General features: G+C 41.5%; 1 protein-coding gene across 1 annotated transcript in view; it reads left to right on the top strand.

Annotated features, from left to right (window-relative positions):
* The window catches only part of LOC308176830 (uncharacterized protein), a 472043-nt gene that overhangs the window by 362898 nt on the left and 92334 nt on the right, over nucleotides 1–16811 (top strand). Inside the window, exons 15-17 of the mRNA XM_080553100.1 lie at nucleotides 3755–3877; nucleotides 12262–12353; nucleotides 13847–13950. Of these exons, the coding sequence (XP_080409226.1) occupies nucleotides 3755–3877; nucleotides 12262–12297 (159 nt within the window). The 3' untranslated portion in view covers nucleotides 12298–12353; nucleotides 13847–13950. The remainder of the gene's footprint in view (nucleotides 1–3754; nucleotides 3878–12261; nucleotides 12354–13846; nucleotides 13951–16811) is intronic.

Genomic DNA, 16811 nt, shown 5'->3' on the forward strand with positions numbered 1-16811 from the left:
TGGCAGCCTCAGATGAACATGATCCTGATTATTGTTGGTATCAGAGGAAAAAGCACAGCGCAGGAGTTAAAATATTTACAAGTCTTAGGCTCTCTGAGGGAGTAGTTGACACTTCACAGTTAAAATAGAGTTTTCTAGGGGATGTAAACCTTTATTTGTTGGCTGGAGGCTTCCACGTGAACGGGCAGGAAGTAGGGATCCTGTAGGATCTGGGATGTGGGTTGTGGTGAAAAACAAGTTCCTTGTGAAAAGTCCTTCTCTTTACAACCAGCTCTACCTCAACATTCAGTGAAAGCCATAAGACATAATTAGATCATGGAGTTTGATCCCTGCCAAATTTATAATTTAAGTCAGTGCTTAAGTCACATCTCTAACAACAACAACATAAAGGAACTGCCATTAGTGCATGGAACTGATGCTTTCATGTGCTAATCCAGTGATCATTCCAATTTTCTGTTAAAATTGGGACTTGAGAAGTCCTTACTCAATCCTCAGTCTCTTTGAGTTATCTCAGAGCTTGCTTATTCCTAATTATTTTGATTTATTAAAGAAAAAAATCCATTGATATGTATTTTTAAGTTTATTAAATGCCTGTTGGGAAAATAAAGTTTAGCAAAAAAAAAAAAAAAAAAAAAGAAATGCTTTGCCAAAGGTTAAGCAACTCTTTGTTCTGGATTTACTTCAACAGATCAAGCTTTCCAGCATATCCATTCTTCTTAGGCACTCCTCAGCTTTCACAAATATAGCAAAATAAACATGAAGGAATATCATCAAGAAGAAGATATGCTGCTTGTGTAAGTAATTATGTCCCTTGTTAGTTCACTATAAAGTAATTTTCTTTTTTTTCCTCTCACTCTTTACATTTCTTAGTGTGCCCTGGAAGGTATTTTTACTTAATTTTGTTTAGAAATTTGAAAAGCAAGAGAAAGTGAGGGATGATTACAGACTTTATTTAAGGGTTTGATTTTGGTTTCTCTCTGTTCTTATATCAAAGATAAAATGGAAGTGGTGGTGTCATGTTCAGGTAATGAGATTTTATATTAAAAAGAATAAATTAAGCTCATAAAGCCAATGGCAGGAGGGACATGAGGAACCATTTCTAGCTCACAAAAAGGACTTTATACATTAATGCAGTGAGCATCAAGAGTTATTAGGAGTCGAAATTCAAAGCTCAAAGGATGTCAAGTGCTTCAAAAGCAAAGGCTTATTTTGTATTGTTTATATTTAGAAGTGATATGGAGCTCCCTTGAAATATTTTACCCATGATGTCAAAAATCAAAAGCATTACGGAGGGAAAAAAGAACTCAGGACATTTCCCTTGCAAACAAGAGCTCTGTCCGTGACACACCAGAGGATTCCTCTGTGGTACACGTTTGTACACAGCACTACTTACCAAAAAAACACAAGCATCCTCTCTGCTTAGCTGCGCGTTGTTGCTTGCCGTGAAAATCCATAGGACACAGAAAGGTTTTACAGCACATTCACTACTTTTTTTTTCTTTTTTTTTTTTTTTTTTAAGAAAAAAACAAATCCTGGAATATCAGTATGTGGTCATTTTTTAAATAGATATTTTTTTGAAAAGCTGTGTGACATTTTTCTTTAATGGCTGATTTTTTTTTAATGTCAGCTACATTTTTAAAGCATGAGGCCTGGTTGTAACTAGCCTCGGCACTGCTACTGTACATCAGACTGTACTATTTGATCATTAATTTATCACAGTTCTAGCAGTTTGTTTGACAGGTGATAGTGCTTTCATCTAATGGCTACACAGCAAGTGTGTGGTGCACTAAAGAGTGGATGCCACTCACTAGAGTTAGAAATCAGCAGACAACAGCCACTTTGCAGAGCTTTATCGATTTACCAGAATCATTTAAAGATACGAAACAACTAGAATAATGAATGCCAATTCAGCTCGCTGTGGGTTTTTTTTTTCCTTACAGTTATTTAGTATGGAGTAGATTAGTAGACTTTCGTTGCTGGTGTTATCGCAACTATTTGCCATGGTAGATGAGGTGGAAAAATCAAGGTGAGAGTCTGAAAATGTGTACTAGAAATACAGTGTCTGTGTTCAGTGCAGTTTAGGAAATTGATTCCTGGCAGAAATATGAGGTGTTTTGAAATATTATAAATATTTAGCCTTCAAATTCAGCCTTTTTTAAAGTTATCAGATAAAAATGTTCTCTGAATTGGGTATATAAACATGAATCTACCTGGAAAGTCTGAATCCTCAGATCGTACCCCAGAAAGCAGTTATGTCAGGATGACTTGTGCATAAAATAGTCTGGATTGTTGCATTTATCTTTCTTGGTCAAAGACCCTCAAAGACAAAAACCCTTACGGCTGTATTTGGGTTTTGTGGGTTTGCAGGGATGTTGTGCTACCATGAACCCTGGTTTGCTGCAGCGGAACCTGGGACCTGTTCCAGCAAGCTGCTGAAGAAAGAGTCTAGCTGTATACCTGTTAGCAGCCCCATAAACTTCAGAGGCTTTCCAATCCTGAAGCACTCGGCTACAGCAGGTCTTAGTTGAAATTATATCAAGAGGTAGAAGAGGCTCTTTGAATCTAGAAGTCAGTGCCAACAAACTTGTGCTCCTGATGTTGGACAAGTCAACTTAGGCCAAAGCTGAGGTGACTCATGGAAGTTAATTAGTATTCTGAGGTGCTGATTGCTCAGACTTCCCACTGAAATGAATAGGGAAACTCCCACGTGTTGCAGTGGGAGCTGGAAGCTGGTAGTGCAGTGTTGTGGGGCATCCAGAAGAAGCTTTGTTGTCTTTTGTAGTGGAGGCAGTGGGAGTTGCTTACAAACACAAAGGAAACCAAACCGATGCCAAAAGAAATGTTATTTTCCACCTTCTTATTGGTTGTTAATAAAATTACAAGTAAATAGTAAACACAGAAGTCAAACATTTTCAGTATTTGTTTTAAACATATCTGGATGCATGCACAAGTATTGCCTTTTCTCCTTCTAATTGCAAGTCACAGGAACGTCTGTGCCTGAGGGGTTGCTGTGTGCCTATCTCCAAGGGAAATGGTATTTATTAATCTAAAATTATTACTAGACCACTCTCTAGGTTTGTAGTAACGCATCAGTGTCGAGTTTGCATAAGCCTTGCTCCAGGAAGGATCCCCTTCCCTGGTTTCCCATGGCAGCAAGTCATCTCCGCCATAGCTGAGCATGGGCAATGCTATTTTGTGCAGGAAGAACGCGTGGGATTGCCAGGTCTGTGTTACATGGGCTGCAGACAGAATGGTTTACCAGAAGCTAAAAGGCCAGATAGCTGAGACTACAAATATTTATAATGGTCAAAAATGTACACTGGTTTCTCAGTGTATAGGTAATTTGCATGCATTAATAGATCTCGTACAGGGTAGATCATGAGCCTTTTTTTGGTGTAAGTTTTTAAGTTCCTGTGCTGTAATCTGTCACGTTTCTAACGTATTAAGTCTTGTTTGATTTGTTTGGAAGAAAGTTCTGTAGTTACATCTAAGTGAAAACCTGGTTAAATTTAATTGGTATTAAAGTGAATGTGATATTGTCTGCTCCAGTGAGGCATTAAAGTGGAACTGTTTTAAGGTGATAGTTTTAAAAAAATAAGAGGGAGAAGAAGAAAGAAAGAAAAAAAAGAAAGGAGAGCTGTGCTCTCCTCCTGTCTTCTCTCCTTTGACTGTACAGTCCCAATTAGGAACAGTTCAAAATCCTATGTAAGCTGCAAATCATAATCTGCCTTTCCATTTGCCCTCCTGCCTACAGAACCACAGGCTGAAAGCACCCTGGAAGAGCAATTCCCTTCATCTCGCTTTGACTTGCCAGTTCTCTGTCCAGCTCCTCCTCCTTCCACCATTTCAGCGCCAGCTTGACAAGCTGTCTTTACAGGTTTGGTTATCACGTTTCCAGGAGGTAGGACGGCTTTCCCCACAGCCAGCCTGGTTATAAATAGCTATTTGCCTGAACAAAGAGCTTGACTCCCTGGCAGGTAGTCTGAATGAGCAACTGCCATATGATGGAGCCACGTATTGTCTTGTTTTCTGAAAGTACGGCCTCTGGTTCCAAGAGAGCTTTCCTGGAAGAAAATCTTGCTCATATGATTTTAGTGTTAACTCCAGATGCATTTCCACAATGATGGCAGTAGAAGGGCTATCTGGATTTTGACTCTGCAGCAGGATAAGGAGGTTGGGCTCAGGCAAACAGATTCTCTTCTCCGTTGCTGCTGAAAACCAAGAAAAAATCAGCTAGAATGAGTGAGGTTCTCCCATTGATAGCCTTGTACCACAGAGATCAAAGTCTGCCCTTCCCTCATATTTTAAGCTACACTCCAGCCAATATGCAAACTACATTTTTGCCTTCCTTTGCCTGTTCCCTGTTCCCACAGTTGAAGTCCTGGCTTGAGCCATAATTACTATCCCCACTCCCTCCAACAAGAAGATCCCTTACCCTTCCCACCTGAAAATCCCAGCCACAATTTGTATTTTCAATGTGATTAATAAGTACATCTACAACCCGAATCCCAATTCTATCTCCCTGGGGCTGCCCGTTCCCACTTGCCACCACGCTCACTTTCCTCCTCACGGCGGTTCGGTAGGCAGAGGGGTGCCCTACGTGGATGCAAATGTGCAGAGGTGGGCAAGCTTGGCTGGGGTTGGCTTGTTTGTTTGTTGCTCTAGTTTTTGCTGGCCTTGCTCATCAGAGCCTAAATGTCAGGAAAACGTCTAGTGTGATTCACGTAAACACCGAAGGCAAGTGGGATCAGACTGGCTGAGGGGAGGAATAAAAACTGGAGGGAGGAAAACGCTTGGCGTGGATCGGCTGCCCTAAGACTCAGCTTGAGAGGTATGCCAAAAAGCTCTTTGTCTCACATGCACATTAGGATAAGTAACATTGCTCCTTGCCATCTGTCTCTCTCTATGAACCTCTGCCTCGTTCCCATGTAATAAGAAAATTCATAGAAGTACCAGCTGTGACCTTACAGGGAAGCCTGAGAAACTTTGTCTCTTTAACCAGCAATGGGAGAGTCAGATTTGGCACCGTTGAGCACAGTTGTGTGTGTGTAATTTTATTTTTTTTCTGTTCTCTGCCACCATCTCTTCCCCCAGCAGTGGCACAGTGTTCGTAGAGAGATGAAAGGCGCTGTAGCAGTTCAGGAGAGACTGTCTGCTGCCAGAGATGAGTTTTGAAGGGCTATTTTTTCCTTTGTTTCTTCCTGTTCCAGTAAGGCTGAAAAACATGAGGTGAAGAGACCATCAGATGTGGCAGTTTCTTACTCCATGATTTCTGATATAGGCCAAAAGGACCAAAATAGTGGTGTCCAAGATGAAACAAAATGCATCGATATTTGTTTTATTAGCCTGGCACAGAGCATATAAAAAGTCTGCCAGCTTTGGAGTTTCCCTACAGCATGGTGATGTCTTCCTATATGGATTAAATGTAAATTGTGTCCCTCATGCCTCATCTGCAGGACATCTAGTAACTGAGGATGTTGGCAGCTTTAACCCTATATGCATAATCGTGTCTATGATTATATCGCAGATGCCTTTGCAGCTACGATGCAAGTAAATTTACAGTGAGCTTTTCCACAGAGCAGGATTTGAGTCCTTCTGTTTGATATATTCATGGTAGGGCAGACTCAAAACTCCCCTGGCCCATAAATTTGTGGTGAGACCTGTGAGTACGTCTCCTTTTTACTTCAGAGTCATTCTGAAAAATGTTTCAAAACAACAAAAAAATTTGGTTCATTGGCTAATAAAAATCTAAAGAAGAAATTCAATTTGGATTTAGCTAATCTATGTAATTCAAACCCAAATTAAACACATGATCTTCAAACATGATTTTAGTACACAGAAAATAAGTTTCAAGTTGAAATATTTCATTTTGTAATATCAAGAAGAAGCATTTGTACTTGTTCATTAAAAATAATTACCTGAAAATGTTACCATTGTGACTTTCATAGCATATTGCAGCGGACCTGCATCTACGTTTTTGTTGTTGAAAAAAGTATAAAATGAAAAAGTTTCCATATTATAACTGCAGGACAGGTATTTTTCTGATAAAATAATTGCTAAGTTTTTTGAACTAAACAGATTAGACTAAATGTTCTCTCTTGAGCATCTGTATTTCTTGGAAAACTCATTGTAATTGTATAAAACCAGTTCCTCCACACTCACGCTCATTGGCACTAAGGTATTTCAAACTTCATTTATCCTTAAAATTTAGAAATAAGAACAAAAGTTTATTGTGTCCCCCTCCTTCACAACTGTCATGCGGGGGAAGCTTGGCTTTTCGCTGGGACTTTAGGAGCGTATGTTACTGAGACACTTGAAAATTGCACCCAATATCACCAAGAGCAGCAGATGGATCTGTCAGCTGTTTTACTGAAAATGGTGAATATCTTCCCTGGAACATTCATAAGTTGCCTGAGGCAAAATTTCACAGTGGAAACAGTGAGATTTCTCTTTACATAACATTCCTAGTACTCACGAAAGTCTAGGTCCCCCCCACCCGCTGGATTAAAATACCCATGAAGCAGAAGATGATGAATAGGCACAGCTGGGCTGCCAGAGGAGCATTTTCAGAAGTCCTCGGCCATAGCCGGACCGCAGCCCACCAAAGCTGCGGTGAATGCATGGCGTCTCTCGGACATGCTGTTGTCATTTGTTTTCGCACATGGATGGAGACTGAAAGAGGCTCTGGGTGAGGACTTTGCACTTCTCTTCTTCCACACGGTCTTCCTTGTGTGGTTTCCTGAGGGGCTACACAGGAGGACTCTGGCTGTGGGGCTGGAGGTGTCCCACTTGGTGCACATGCACCTCAGAGGGGAGCAAATGGCGGCCGGCATCGAGGGGAGAAAATGGCAGCTGGCGGTGAGGGGAGAAGCCCGCTGTTCCCATGAGCACCTGCAAGCCCTGAGCAGAGCAGTGCCTGGGCTGCAGGGAAGGAGGCCAGCCTGAAGGGATGGTTCTCCAGCAGAGCTTGGCAATTCTATCCACGAGTACTTTGGAGAGCTTAAATTGGCTTTCTGCAAATATTGGTGGGCCTGATCCAGAGCCCTTCTTGTTTGCAGGCCCAGAGAGTGCAGGCCCTGAGCAGCCCCAGCGCGACCAAGTGTTGTTTGTGCTTTAATTTCGTATTAAGGTAGGGTGTGAAATTAAAACCCAGTAGCTGTGTCTCGATAACTGTTGCTCGGGAATAAGAATAGTTTTGTTGAAAAGGCTTGTTAAGTGGACAGATGTCAGTTAAGATTTGCACAGGTAAAGTCTACTGGTGATGAGGGCCTTAGGCGCTCTCTTAATTATAATACCTTTCTAAAGTTTATTCTTGTTGCTACTCATTTTTTAATACATTACAATGTCTGTAGCCAAAAATAATGTTTAAATCTCTCTTAACTTCCGTTAAATTAAATACAGCAAAAAGGAAATTAGAGGTGTTTCTGAGAGTGAGGTTTGTTGTGGGCCTTGTGAGTATTCAAAGCTGGCTGGCAAATTTGTGTAAAAGCAATGCAGGAGCCCAGTTACTTGTGTGGGTCTTACTCAGTCTCAGTCATCAGTTTTATGGTGGCCTGAGAAATTATTGTTAATGAATTTACATATTGCTACTGTAGGCTAATAAGAGGTGAAAGTACCATGTGTGTGCTTGTACCAAGGGGGATTTCCACACAATTTCCAAAATTCTGCTCCAGCTTTTGTCAACTCTCTCCCTTGGAAACCTGAAATATTCAGTGGCTTTGTGTGAAGAAACATTCATATGCTGGATTTTAGCCATTTCTGTCAACTGAGTGAAAGTTACTTTAAACAAAATCCTGGACCCAAAGTGGAAGTTTTAAGGTATTTGACATCAACTGTACACAGGTACAGAATTTGGATTGAGTTTTGATCTTTTATTTCATTCGTATGGCAAAGGCTTGTGTGATTAGTCTTAATGGGACCAGACTCTTAATGGGAGAGCTTGTGAGCAAGTGCTTGCATGTATAAGGATTTCTGTCTGGTTGCTGGTAAATCAGTCCTGTCTTTTGAATAGAAAGAATGAAAGCTCTTGTCTCCGGCAGCCTTGAATTGCGTTTCATTTGAAATCTGACTAGAAAGTTTGTTATGTGACTCGATGTGAGCAATAAAACCAAACAAGGCAGTCATTTCTGGTGAAATTCCTCCTAATAGGACTGCCTGCTTGTACAGTATCCCATTTTCTGTGGGAAGGGGCTTTCTTAGGTGAGAGGGCCTGGTGGGTGAGAACACCTACCAGAAAGGCCTGTGAACAACGGCTCAGCCTGGGCAAAATAATGCAAGTTCGGGCATCCACAGAAGTATAAAAAGCTTTAAGGCTTTCCTCTAGTGTCTTGTTTTCTCAAGGAAACTGTATGGCAAGCTGTGCAACCAAAATGGAGAATATTTTATGTTCAAAGCAGTCATCTAATTGCATCTCCCAGTCACTGGGCTATGGCATATTTACTAACGCTGCCTTCTGTTATCCAGCATGAATTACACTCACCAGCATGTGTCTGAAGCCCAGTGGTGTAACCACCACATCTTTCCGGTCCAGCATGTTTGCAGCAGGGACTATGAATACTCACGATAAATTTATTGTAGCTTGGACATAAAGCAGAGGGGAAAACTCTAAATAAAACATTTGGAGCCTGATTTTGGCTCCTGTTGCACTAACTCAACTATGAGTCAAGGATAATATTTGTTCTTTTGGGAACTTGGCCTTGTTGCCTGTACACCAAATGCAGAACCAAAGAGGCTGGTGGATGAAGGAAAATGAGACCAAAGGTCCTTGTGTAAAGCTGTCAGGCTTCCTCATTTGGGGGGCTGGGGAGGGTGGAAATTAAAAATAAAACAGTTTATCCTAATTCACATAGTTAATGCCAGAGCACAATAGTGCAAAGTGGTGATAGGAATGTGTGCTCCTGTGACTGGACATTTAGGGGATGGATTAAGACAGTAACTGATGATATAACTGCAAATTTGATCCAATTTGATGCTTTTTTGTTGCTTTGCTATATAGTTATGGATAGTCCTCATCTTCATAGGTGACTGAGGACCACCAGAGGATTATTTTTTTTCCTATTGTTTTAAAAACTGCCTTTTGGGAGTTTCAAAGGGGTTGTATTTCAGGCATTCTTCATACCATTTTTTCTGTAATTAGGATGTGTGGCACAGTGAAAAGCTGTGAATGGTCCTACAGACATCAAAAGCAGCAGCAATAATGTCCTGGTGACTATGGGCAGAACAGGTTTCTTGCTTAATTTTCATACCTTTCTATACCTTATTCAAAAGTCCATACTTGGAGGTTTGTTATTCCCCATTGAAAATGTGAGCTGTGCAGTTTATTTAGGTTGGAGAGTTAAGTCACGGGCTGAGTGTGGTATACATAGCATTCACTCTCTGTGGTTGCCTGTTTCTTGCCAGCAGTCCTGCTCGATGGGCAAGAAAGCACCCAAACTCATGCAACTGGAGAGCAATAGAAAAACGAAGCTATGTTTTAGGGATTGGTAATTGTTTTGGCAGAGATGTGTTCGTAATCTTGCCATGAAAAATAGGTAAATACTGTGGCATTGAGCGTTTTATGCAAGAGGGTGTTAAAATGGGAATCCAAGCTCCAAATGGGGATGTTTGTTGTCATGGTTGTCCAGCAGAGCGTCCAGACCTTACCCAGAATCTGAGAAGAAATTCAGTAGCAGATGGGAGCGAGATAAAAAGTATGTTGGACAAGGGAGAAATATCTGATCAAAATGAAGTTCTGAAAAAAGCAGCGCATGGAAATTAAATGCGTCCAAGACAGTTAAAGGAGACATCAAGGCAGTTATTAGGCAGAATGATATGGGGAAAAGTGCAAAAAACATGAAAGATATGGCTTTTAGTTTTTTACTTTGGAGAGGTTACAACTTCAAAAGAAACCGACTACAACAACATAAAATGTTTCTCCCTCATGCTGAAGTGATTTGGCCATAGGTGCCCGTGTTCTTTTTATAAATTTGTCCTCTGGAGGGTTCGAGTCCTCCTAAAGCTCACTCCAGGCAGCCAGTCAAGCACGTTCACCTCAATGATTAGCGAGAGGCCTGCGGTGTGCTGAAATATTATAAGGAGCCTATAGAGGAACTCATCATGAGCCAAACAGGTTACTGCCTTGGCAGGATTCCTCTTACTGGTTTGTGAAGATAAAAGGAGGACAGGTAAAGGTTAGTATTTCAAAGTAAGTGTCTTGGATCTTAAAATATTTGGTGAAATTATTCAAGAATAGTTCATCCAAGTGAAAATAGTTTCTGTGTATTGCTGTCAAGGTCAATGAAAGCTAAAGTCAGATGCTGGCCAAGCAAGCAAAAACTGCCTGTGGGCTCCCATCACTTACACACCTCGTAAGTCTGAGCTTGACATAAAGAGCGTGGGGAGCAGGACTGGGAACTCACAGGCTTTTTTGGGTCAGCTTTGCTACTTTTGTTTGAGCTAAAAACCCCAATGTCATAAGGACTACACAGCACGTACTTCAGGAGAGCTGATGTGACCCTCTGAGATCCCACCCTCCAGGTTTGGGCTCCCCAGCTGCCCACCCTGTGCCAGAGGTTGGCATCCCACCCAGCCCAGACCTGTGGGCCACCAAGGTAGATACCAGATGATGGCCTGACTGTCCACCAGTCAGCTGCTTCAGCTCACATCCTGGTGTGTTATTTACAGTTCCTATCATGATATATGGGACAATTGGCTCCTCTTTCAGTATGAATTTAATCCTTAAACATCCAAGTTTTCAAACAGCTGAGATGTTAGGTGGTTTTGAGATGTAGGGGACCTTCTACCTGTCATCTGTGGTGCAGTCACACCAAGACAGAGATTTTGACAGAAGCTGCTGCTGTGAATACAACTGGTGCACGGGTTCTGACTGCTCATCTGGAGCTGCTAACACAAAGCTGTTTACAGGGGCTGAAAGCTTTTGGAAACCAGCTCCTACTTAGGAGCCTGTGTCATAGCTAACAGCCCTTTGCCTGAGCAGACTATGAGTGCCAGCACCTATTGACCGTGTCCTCTGAAGCCCATAGCTCAAAACATGGATGTCTCTGCTGAGCACCTATATGAGGAATAAACACAAACATTTGTGGAGGTTTAGCAGGTCCTGTTCCTGATCTTCTGGCCCTTTAAGACCTGTCTGCTAAGTTGTCAAGTGTAAGTGCTCAGGCTTCAGGAGCTTACTGAAGAGAAGATGATAAGGAATGGTTGTTAAGAAAAGTACGTTCCTCAGGCAAAGGAGGAAAAGGTACAGGAGCTGGACATTCAGTAGGGTTGTTCACTAGGACTGGCAAGAGCAGGCAAGATGAGATTTATTTATCATTTCCTACAGCATAGTAAATGTTTTGGATTTAAATTTTAGAGATGGTTATTTGCAAGCTGAAAATATCTGTTAGGCCCTTACTGAAGGGATGTGCCAGGATCTGAGTACAAAACGATCCTCCCATGATGTATGTATCTCCCGTTTCAGAAGTGAATGAAGAAGGTGAATAATGTACTGGGCATAATAGTGATATGGACACCTTAATGTGTGCAGTTCATTAGGAATAAGAAATGTGTTCCTTTTGGGCAATTTGGCAATTCGGTATGTGATCAAATTATTATGGCATTTCTTAGTTTTCTGAGGAAATTGGGTATGGACATCTGCTATCCAGTAAAGGAACAGGAAAGGATATCTATTTGTAACGGGTGTTACTAATCTCTGGCTAGAGGTATTTATTAAAGTCCATTTGGCATGTAATTCTCAAGAAGTCACATGCATCGTGTTTTCCTAGGCCTCTGTGGTGCTGGGTGATGTGCAGAGTTGGTGCATCACTCAACATGAGAAAGCAGATGCAAAAGCACGATTCCAGGCACCGTTCCACTTGCTGTGAAGCAAAGGGAGCTCTTCTTTGGTGGACTGGAAAAAAAAATTGGGCTACATCTTCAGTGTCAGTTTGAATCTCGTCTTTGTTTTCTGCCATTTTGATGTTTGAATTTTGTAGCATGCTGTGTGATTTATTGGGCTTGTAAAATGAACATACTCCAACTTAAAAATCTACATGTTCCCATCTGTACCCTGAGGATATCTCAAAAGGGGGGATTCAGAAACTGGGGGACGAAAGGTTTCATGAATTCTGCAAACTTTTTCCTTTGAGTGCTTTTTTATATACTTGAGTGGCGCTTACGAATTGCTTACACTATCCGTTATAATTTAATGCATTACACAATAAAGAGTATCTGCTGTTCTTTGTGTATTTCAATACCAATGCTTTCCTTATCTGTTTTCCCCAGCTTGCCACTCCGTGCAGTAGAGGTTCTGTCATGTGATATTACTCCACACAGAGGGAAGTTGGAGCAGCCCTGCACGCTGCTTTACACCACTGGTAAGCAGTCAGAGGATTTGCTTTGGTCACAAATGTAGTTTCACATTGTGCATCTCTCCTCTCTCTCACATTGAACATAGCATTTCAACAACTGCAAATTCAGTGGTTGTCAGCTGAATCAGGATTTGAGTTAATAGCTTGTGTCTTTCTTTGGAATAGTGTTTTCAGCCCTAATATTAGTTTGTAGATGTTCCAGACTGTGCTCACTTGTAAATGTGTGCGTGCAGCTTCTGTTAACACAGATAACTATCATTTCTCATGCTGAGTGAATGGTAGACTTGTATTAGTTGTCCTCTAGATTTTACTGTCTTCCTTCAAGCTCAGCGTAGGATTTTCCACACACTTGAAGACCTTTGCAAAATCAGGAACTGTTGCTTTCTAAATAGTTGTATTTCAGGTTGCTGGATATATATTGTCAAAACACCCAAACCATTGTATCACAGATGAGACCTGCATATATCGGTTTCCTAATTCCTATACCTGTGACTCCAAAACTCTTTACTAAATTCTTCTGAAATATTTTGTAGGAAGAAAGGAAAATAGGAAGTACCTCAAGATGGACTCTTATGCTGCAGAGTAGAACCATCTCACTTTATTTTAGGAGATATATTTTAATTTGTCCATTGGGTTTGCCTTCATTGGACAGTTGATTCCATCATTAAATAGTTGACTAAAATGGCTATCTTTCTGTATATGGAAAAGGAGTCTAGACACCCAATTTTTAAATGGCTTAAGTTATGTAAGAATAATTTATTTTCTATGTCTTTGCAATACTCGTGGACAGTTAACAGTTTTCCTTGTCCCCTACCCTGCTCTGTATTTTTCCAATGCCTTTCATTTTATATACAGTTTTGGACCCTGTATCAGGAGCTGTACTTCTCTATAATGGGTGTGATTTGTCTCATATGGGAATTCTGAATAAAATTAGCAATAACGTACTTACATTTGATTAAATCTGTTTCAACTTTCACAGAACTCCGCCACTCAGTAGGGAAATCCTCTCTGCCATGTTTAAGGAATGGTAATGGATACACGCTCACTGGTAACATGTCTGCAAATTTCAAAACACTGTAAGGAGTTAGGTGATGTAGATGACTCTTTCTTAGTAAATTTCAGCCTGACAGCTTTGCTTAGCCATAACCAATTCCCATCCTTGTTGTTCAAAGTCAAATTCTGTCAAGCGGTTCAGTTGTTTCTGACTCAGAGTGTCAGAAATTGTCAAATGCCCCATTCTTGGGAGAGGAGCAATCTGGACACCATCAGAAGATGAGCAGGACACGTTGTCTCAGGTTACATTGAGAAAAAAACATCACACTCTGGGGGTGAACTGAATGGGTACTTACCTCTTAAAACATTGTACGCTCGCACAGGCAGGATAACATTACAAAAACAAACAACTTGGCTTATCCACTGAAGGAAAGTTTCAGATTTGTGCATGCATATCAGGAAGATATGAAAGGCAACCTGTGATTCTGTCAAATTGTTCTGTGCAGGAAAACATTGAGCTTTGGCTGTGGGAAGCTCGGAGTCAGGAGCTGCGCGGGTACAGGGGAGTCCCATCACCTCAGCTTCACCCATGTCCCTGCTTCTGCAGCAGGTAAGCAGGTGGCGGCGGGAGAATGGGGAAAGTCTTTCAGCTGCGTGCACTCACCAGCCAGCGTGCTGAGGACAGCGTGAGACTAGTAGGTGACTCAGAGAGATGATAGCAGAATCTGTCTGCAGGTCCCTAACCAGGCTGGCCCGTTAATGCTGCATGTAGTCACTTGTTTTGGCCAGCTGAGAGGTAAAAGGTGAAGCTTTCTTGTGCTTTTCCTTTACACATGGAGGTTGAGCTGGACTTGTATTTGGACACGGGATATGTTAGAGCTCAAATGTGGGCTTAGGCCAACCTGTGAAATGCTGGATAGACAAAGCCCTGTCTCTGTCATATGGGTAACTCGATTAATGCCTACTTCTTTCTTAATAAACCAGTCTCCTGCCTCCCAGTGAGCAGGTAAGGAGTGAAAATAAAGTTGCCTTTATGGTTGTAACAAGCCGGGAATAAAATGACTAGGATGACAAATGTGGGTCAGGATCTGTCAGAGCTCACAAAAGACCCAGAACCAATCAACATGATTTCCTCAGCTGTGAATACTCAAGTCAGACAAATGTATAATGCATCCAATTCTCTCGAACGTGTATGTGCAGCCTCCATGCTGGGACTACACTCCAGGCTTTTGAAGTTTAGCCAGTAGCCACTGTATTTCTGGCTGTTTAGCACTTGCTAAAGAAGAACTGAATAGTATCAGGCTGAATTATAATTTTTGCCCTGGGAAAGAAAGAGAGAAAACAAAAACCTAGCCAGACCAGTAGAAAGCCTTTTGGAATAAGAATTATTTTATACAGGAAAGATCTAAAAAGATCTTTCTAATTTGTTCACAAATTGAAGTGGAAGTGACCTGTGTAACAGTACAGTTGGTGAAGGTTTGTTAAGGTAGGAGGGGTGTGTGAGAATGGCTTGGAGGGAAACAGTGGATGGGAAATGAAGCACATGAAGAAATCAGAAATGGGAAAAATGAGCACAAAAGTTTAAGCACCCTGTGTGAAGTATAGTGCTATTGTAGAATGAAGCATGTAGAATGAAGCAGACTTTGTGGATATCTGTGATGTTTTATAATACTTCTTAAATATAAAATCTCTAAGAATATTTATCATTTCTCCTACTTTCTTCCCTTCACTCCACTATTGTCTTGCCCTGTAACTAGAGGAGGTGCTTTTGTGTCTTTTCTTTTTGACTTTTTTTTTTTTCCTGCATAGTTTTAGACACATTAATTGTGGGTTATGCAGTTTGCTTCACTTGCCATTTCAGTAGGCCGCATCAGCCATCCCATCAGGTAGCATTGTTTACAAGCAGTTCTGCAACCTTTTCATCCTGCTCCCTTATTTTTGTTACACTTGGTGTAGCGATGCCATAGGACATTTTAAGTATGAATTGGTTATTCCTTGTGGTATGTCCTCGGGTCTGTTATGCTTAGGGTATTTGCGTTACCTGTTTAGACACCCACACGCGGTGTGGTTATTTTTGTTTGTGACTGAATGCAGGCTGTACAGCGGATGTCGCAGGAATACGTTTAGAACTTCCATTGATCTCTTTAGCTACAAATAATCATTACCGTGGCAAAGCAAACAGAGGTTCAAAAATGCAGGAATGTAGCCCAAAGGATGCTGCTCACTTTTCCTTCTGAAATACATGACACGCAGGTTTGAGGTGTAGAATAGCAACTACTGAAAGGTATTAAACAAGAAAACAACATAGGATATCAAAAAATTAACTACCCATCTTTGGTTCTTTAAAAAAGGAGAATGAGATAAAGGTACAGGCAGTGATGGGAAGTTGGTTGTCTTGTTCAGTTCCTCAGCACTAGCATAGCACTTGGTAAGTCCCCTGCTGTAGTTTTGACTAAGCACAGGTTTTTGCTTTGCCATGCTGCTGCTGTGCAACAGTTGCACAGTTTGCCTGTGCCACCCTGGAGATGGCTGCGTTTTGCCCTGTCAGTGGGGATGCTGTGTATATAGTTTGAGGAGTTTATAGACATGTCCTGTGTTCTGTGGGATAACACATAAAACTGTTTATCTTCTTGTTTAGTTTTATATAGTAGCTATTTGTCTGGAGAAACCTGAATTTAGGAGAAGAATTGCTTGAAAGTTTAAATTCAAACTATATTAGATTGCAACATCCTAACTCCTGGGTCCCAGGGCTTAAGAGAAAGTAAACTTTCTGAGATCTGGTCCAACGTGAGTGTCGTTTTTATGGAAGAGGTGACCCAGTGCCTCCCTCGAAATTCTGTTTCAGCTCTTTTGCCCGGGTGTAAACCTGTGCAAGTCACAGGGGCAGTTCTGTGTGCACAGCAGGGATGGAGCTGGCTCCAGCGCTGTTCCTCACCATCCCATTTCCTTCCAACAAGCCGTGCTGAGAGTCTGAGTTCAAAAATAGCCCAGTGTGGGTGCAGACAGCCCAGTGTCCGTGAGCATGTGCTGTCAGAACCGCATGTCACTGCACCGTGCGAAGGACGAGCTTAGGTCAATACTAGCTCAGGGAGGTCAGCACTTGCGCTGCTTCAGCCTCTTCCTTCATATCTCTCTGCTTTGGTCCTCCCTCAGTCCAAAGATTCATTTCCTTTCTTCCATGAGCTCTTCCACAGATAAAGCATTGACAGGTATGATGCCAGTAGCCACTGCAGTACAGGAGGATTGTTTGTATGTCTAAGAGATTCAGATGCAGATTATTGCTAGTTGAAACTTGTCCTTCTACAGAGCCAAGAATGCTTTTAGGTCCTCCTTAGCAATACTTCTGGTCCTCATTAGAAACTGGTGGTTTGCATATTTTAAATAAGTGTTCACAATAACTCCTGTCCAGAAGAAAAACCTCAGAAATATGTAGAGCATAAAGCAGCGTGATATAACAGCAGTGTGCAGGGT

This window comes from Anser brachyrhynchus, assembly GCF_964034855.1.
Source record: "Anser brachyrhynchus genome assembly, chromosome: 12".
Lineage (NCBI taxonomy): Eukaryota > Metazoa > Chordata > Aves > Anseriformes > Anatidae > Anser > Anser brachyrhynchus.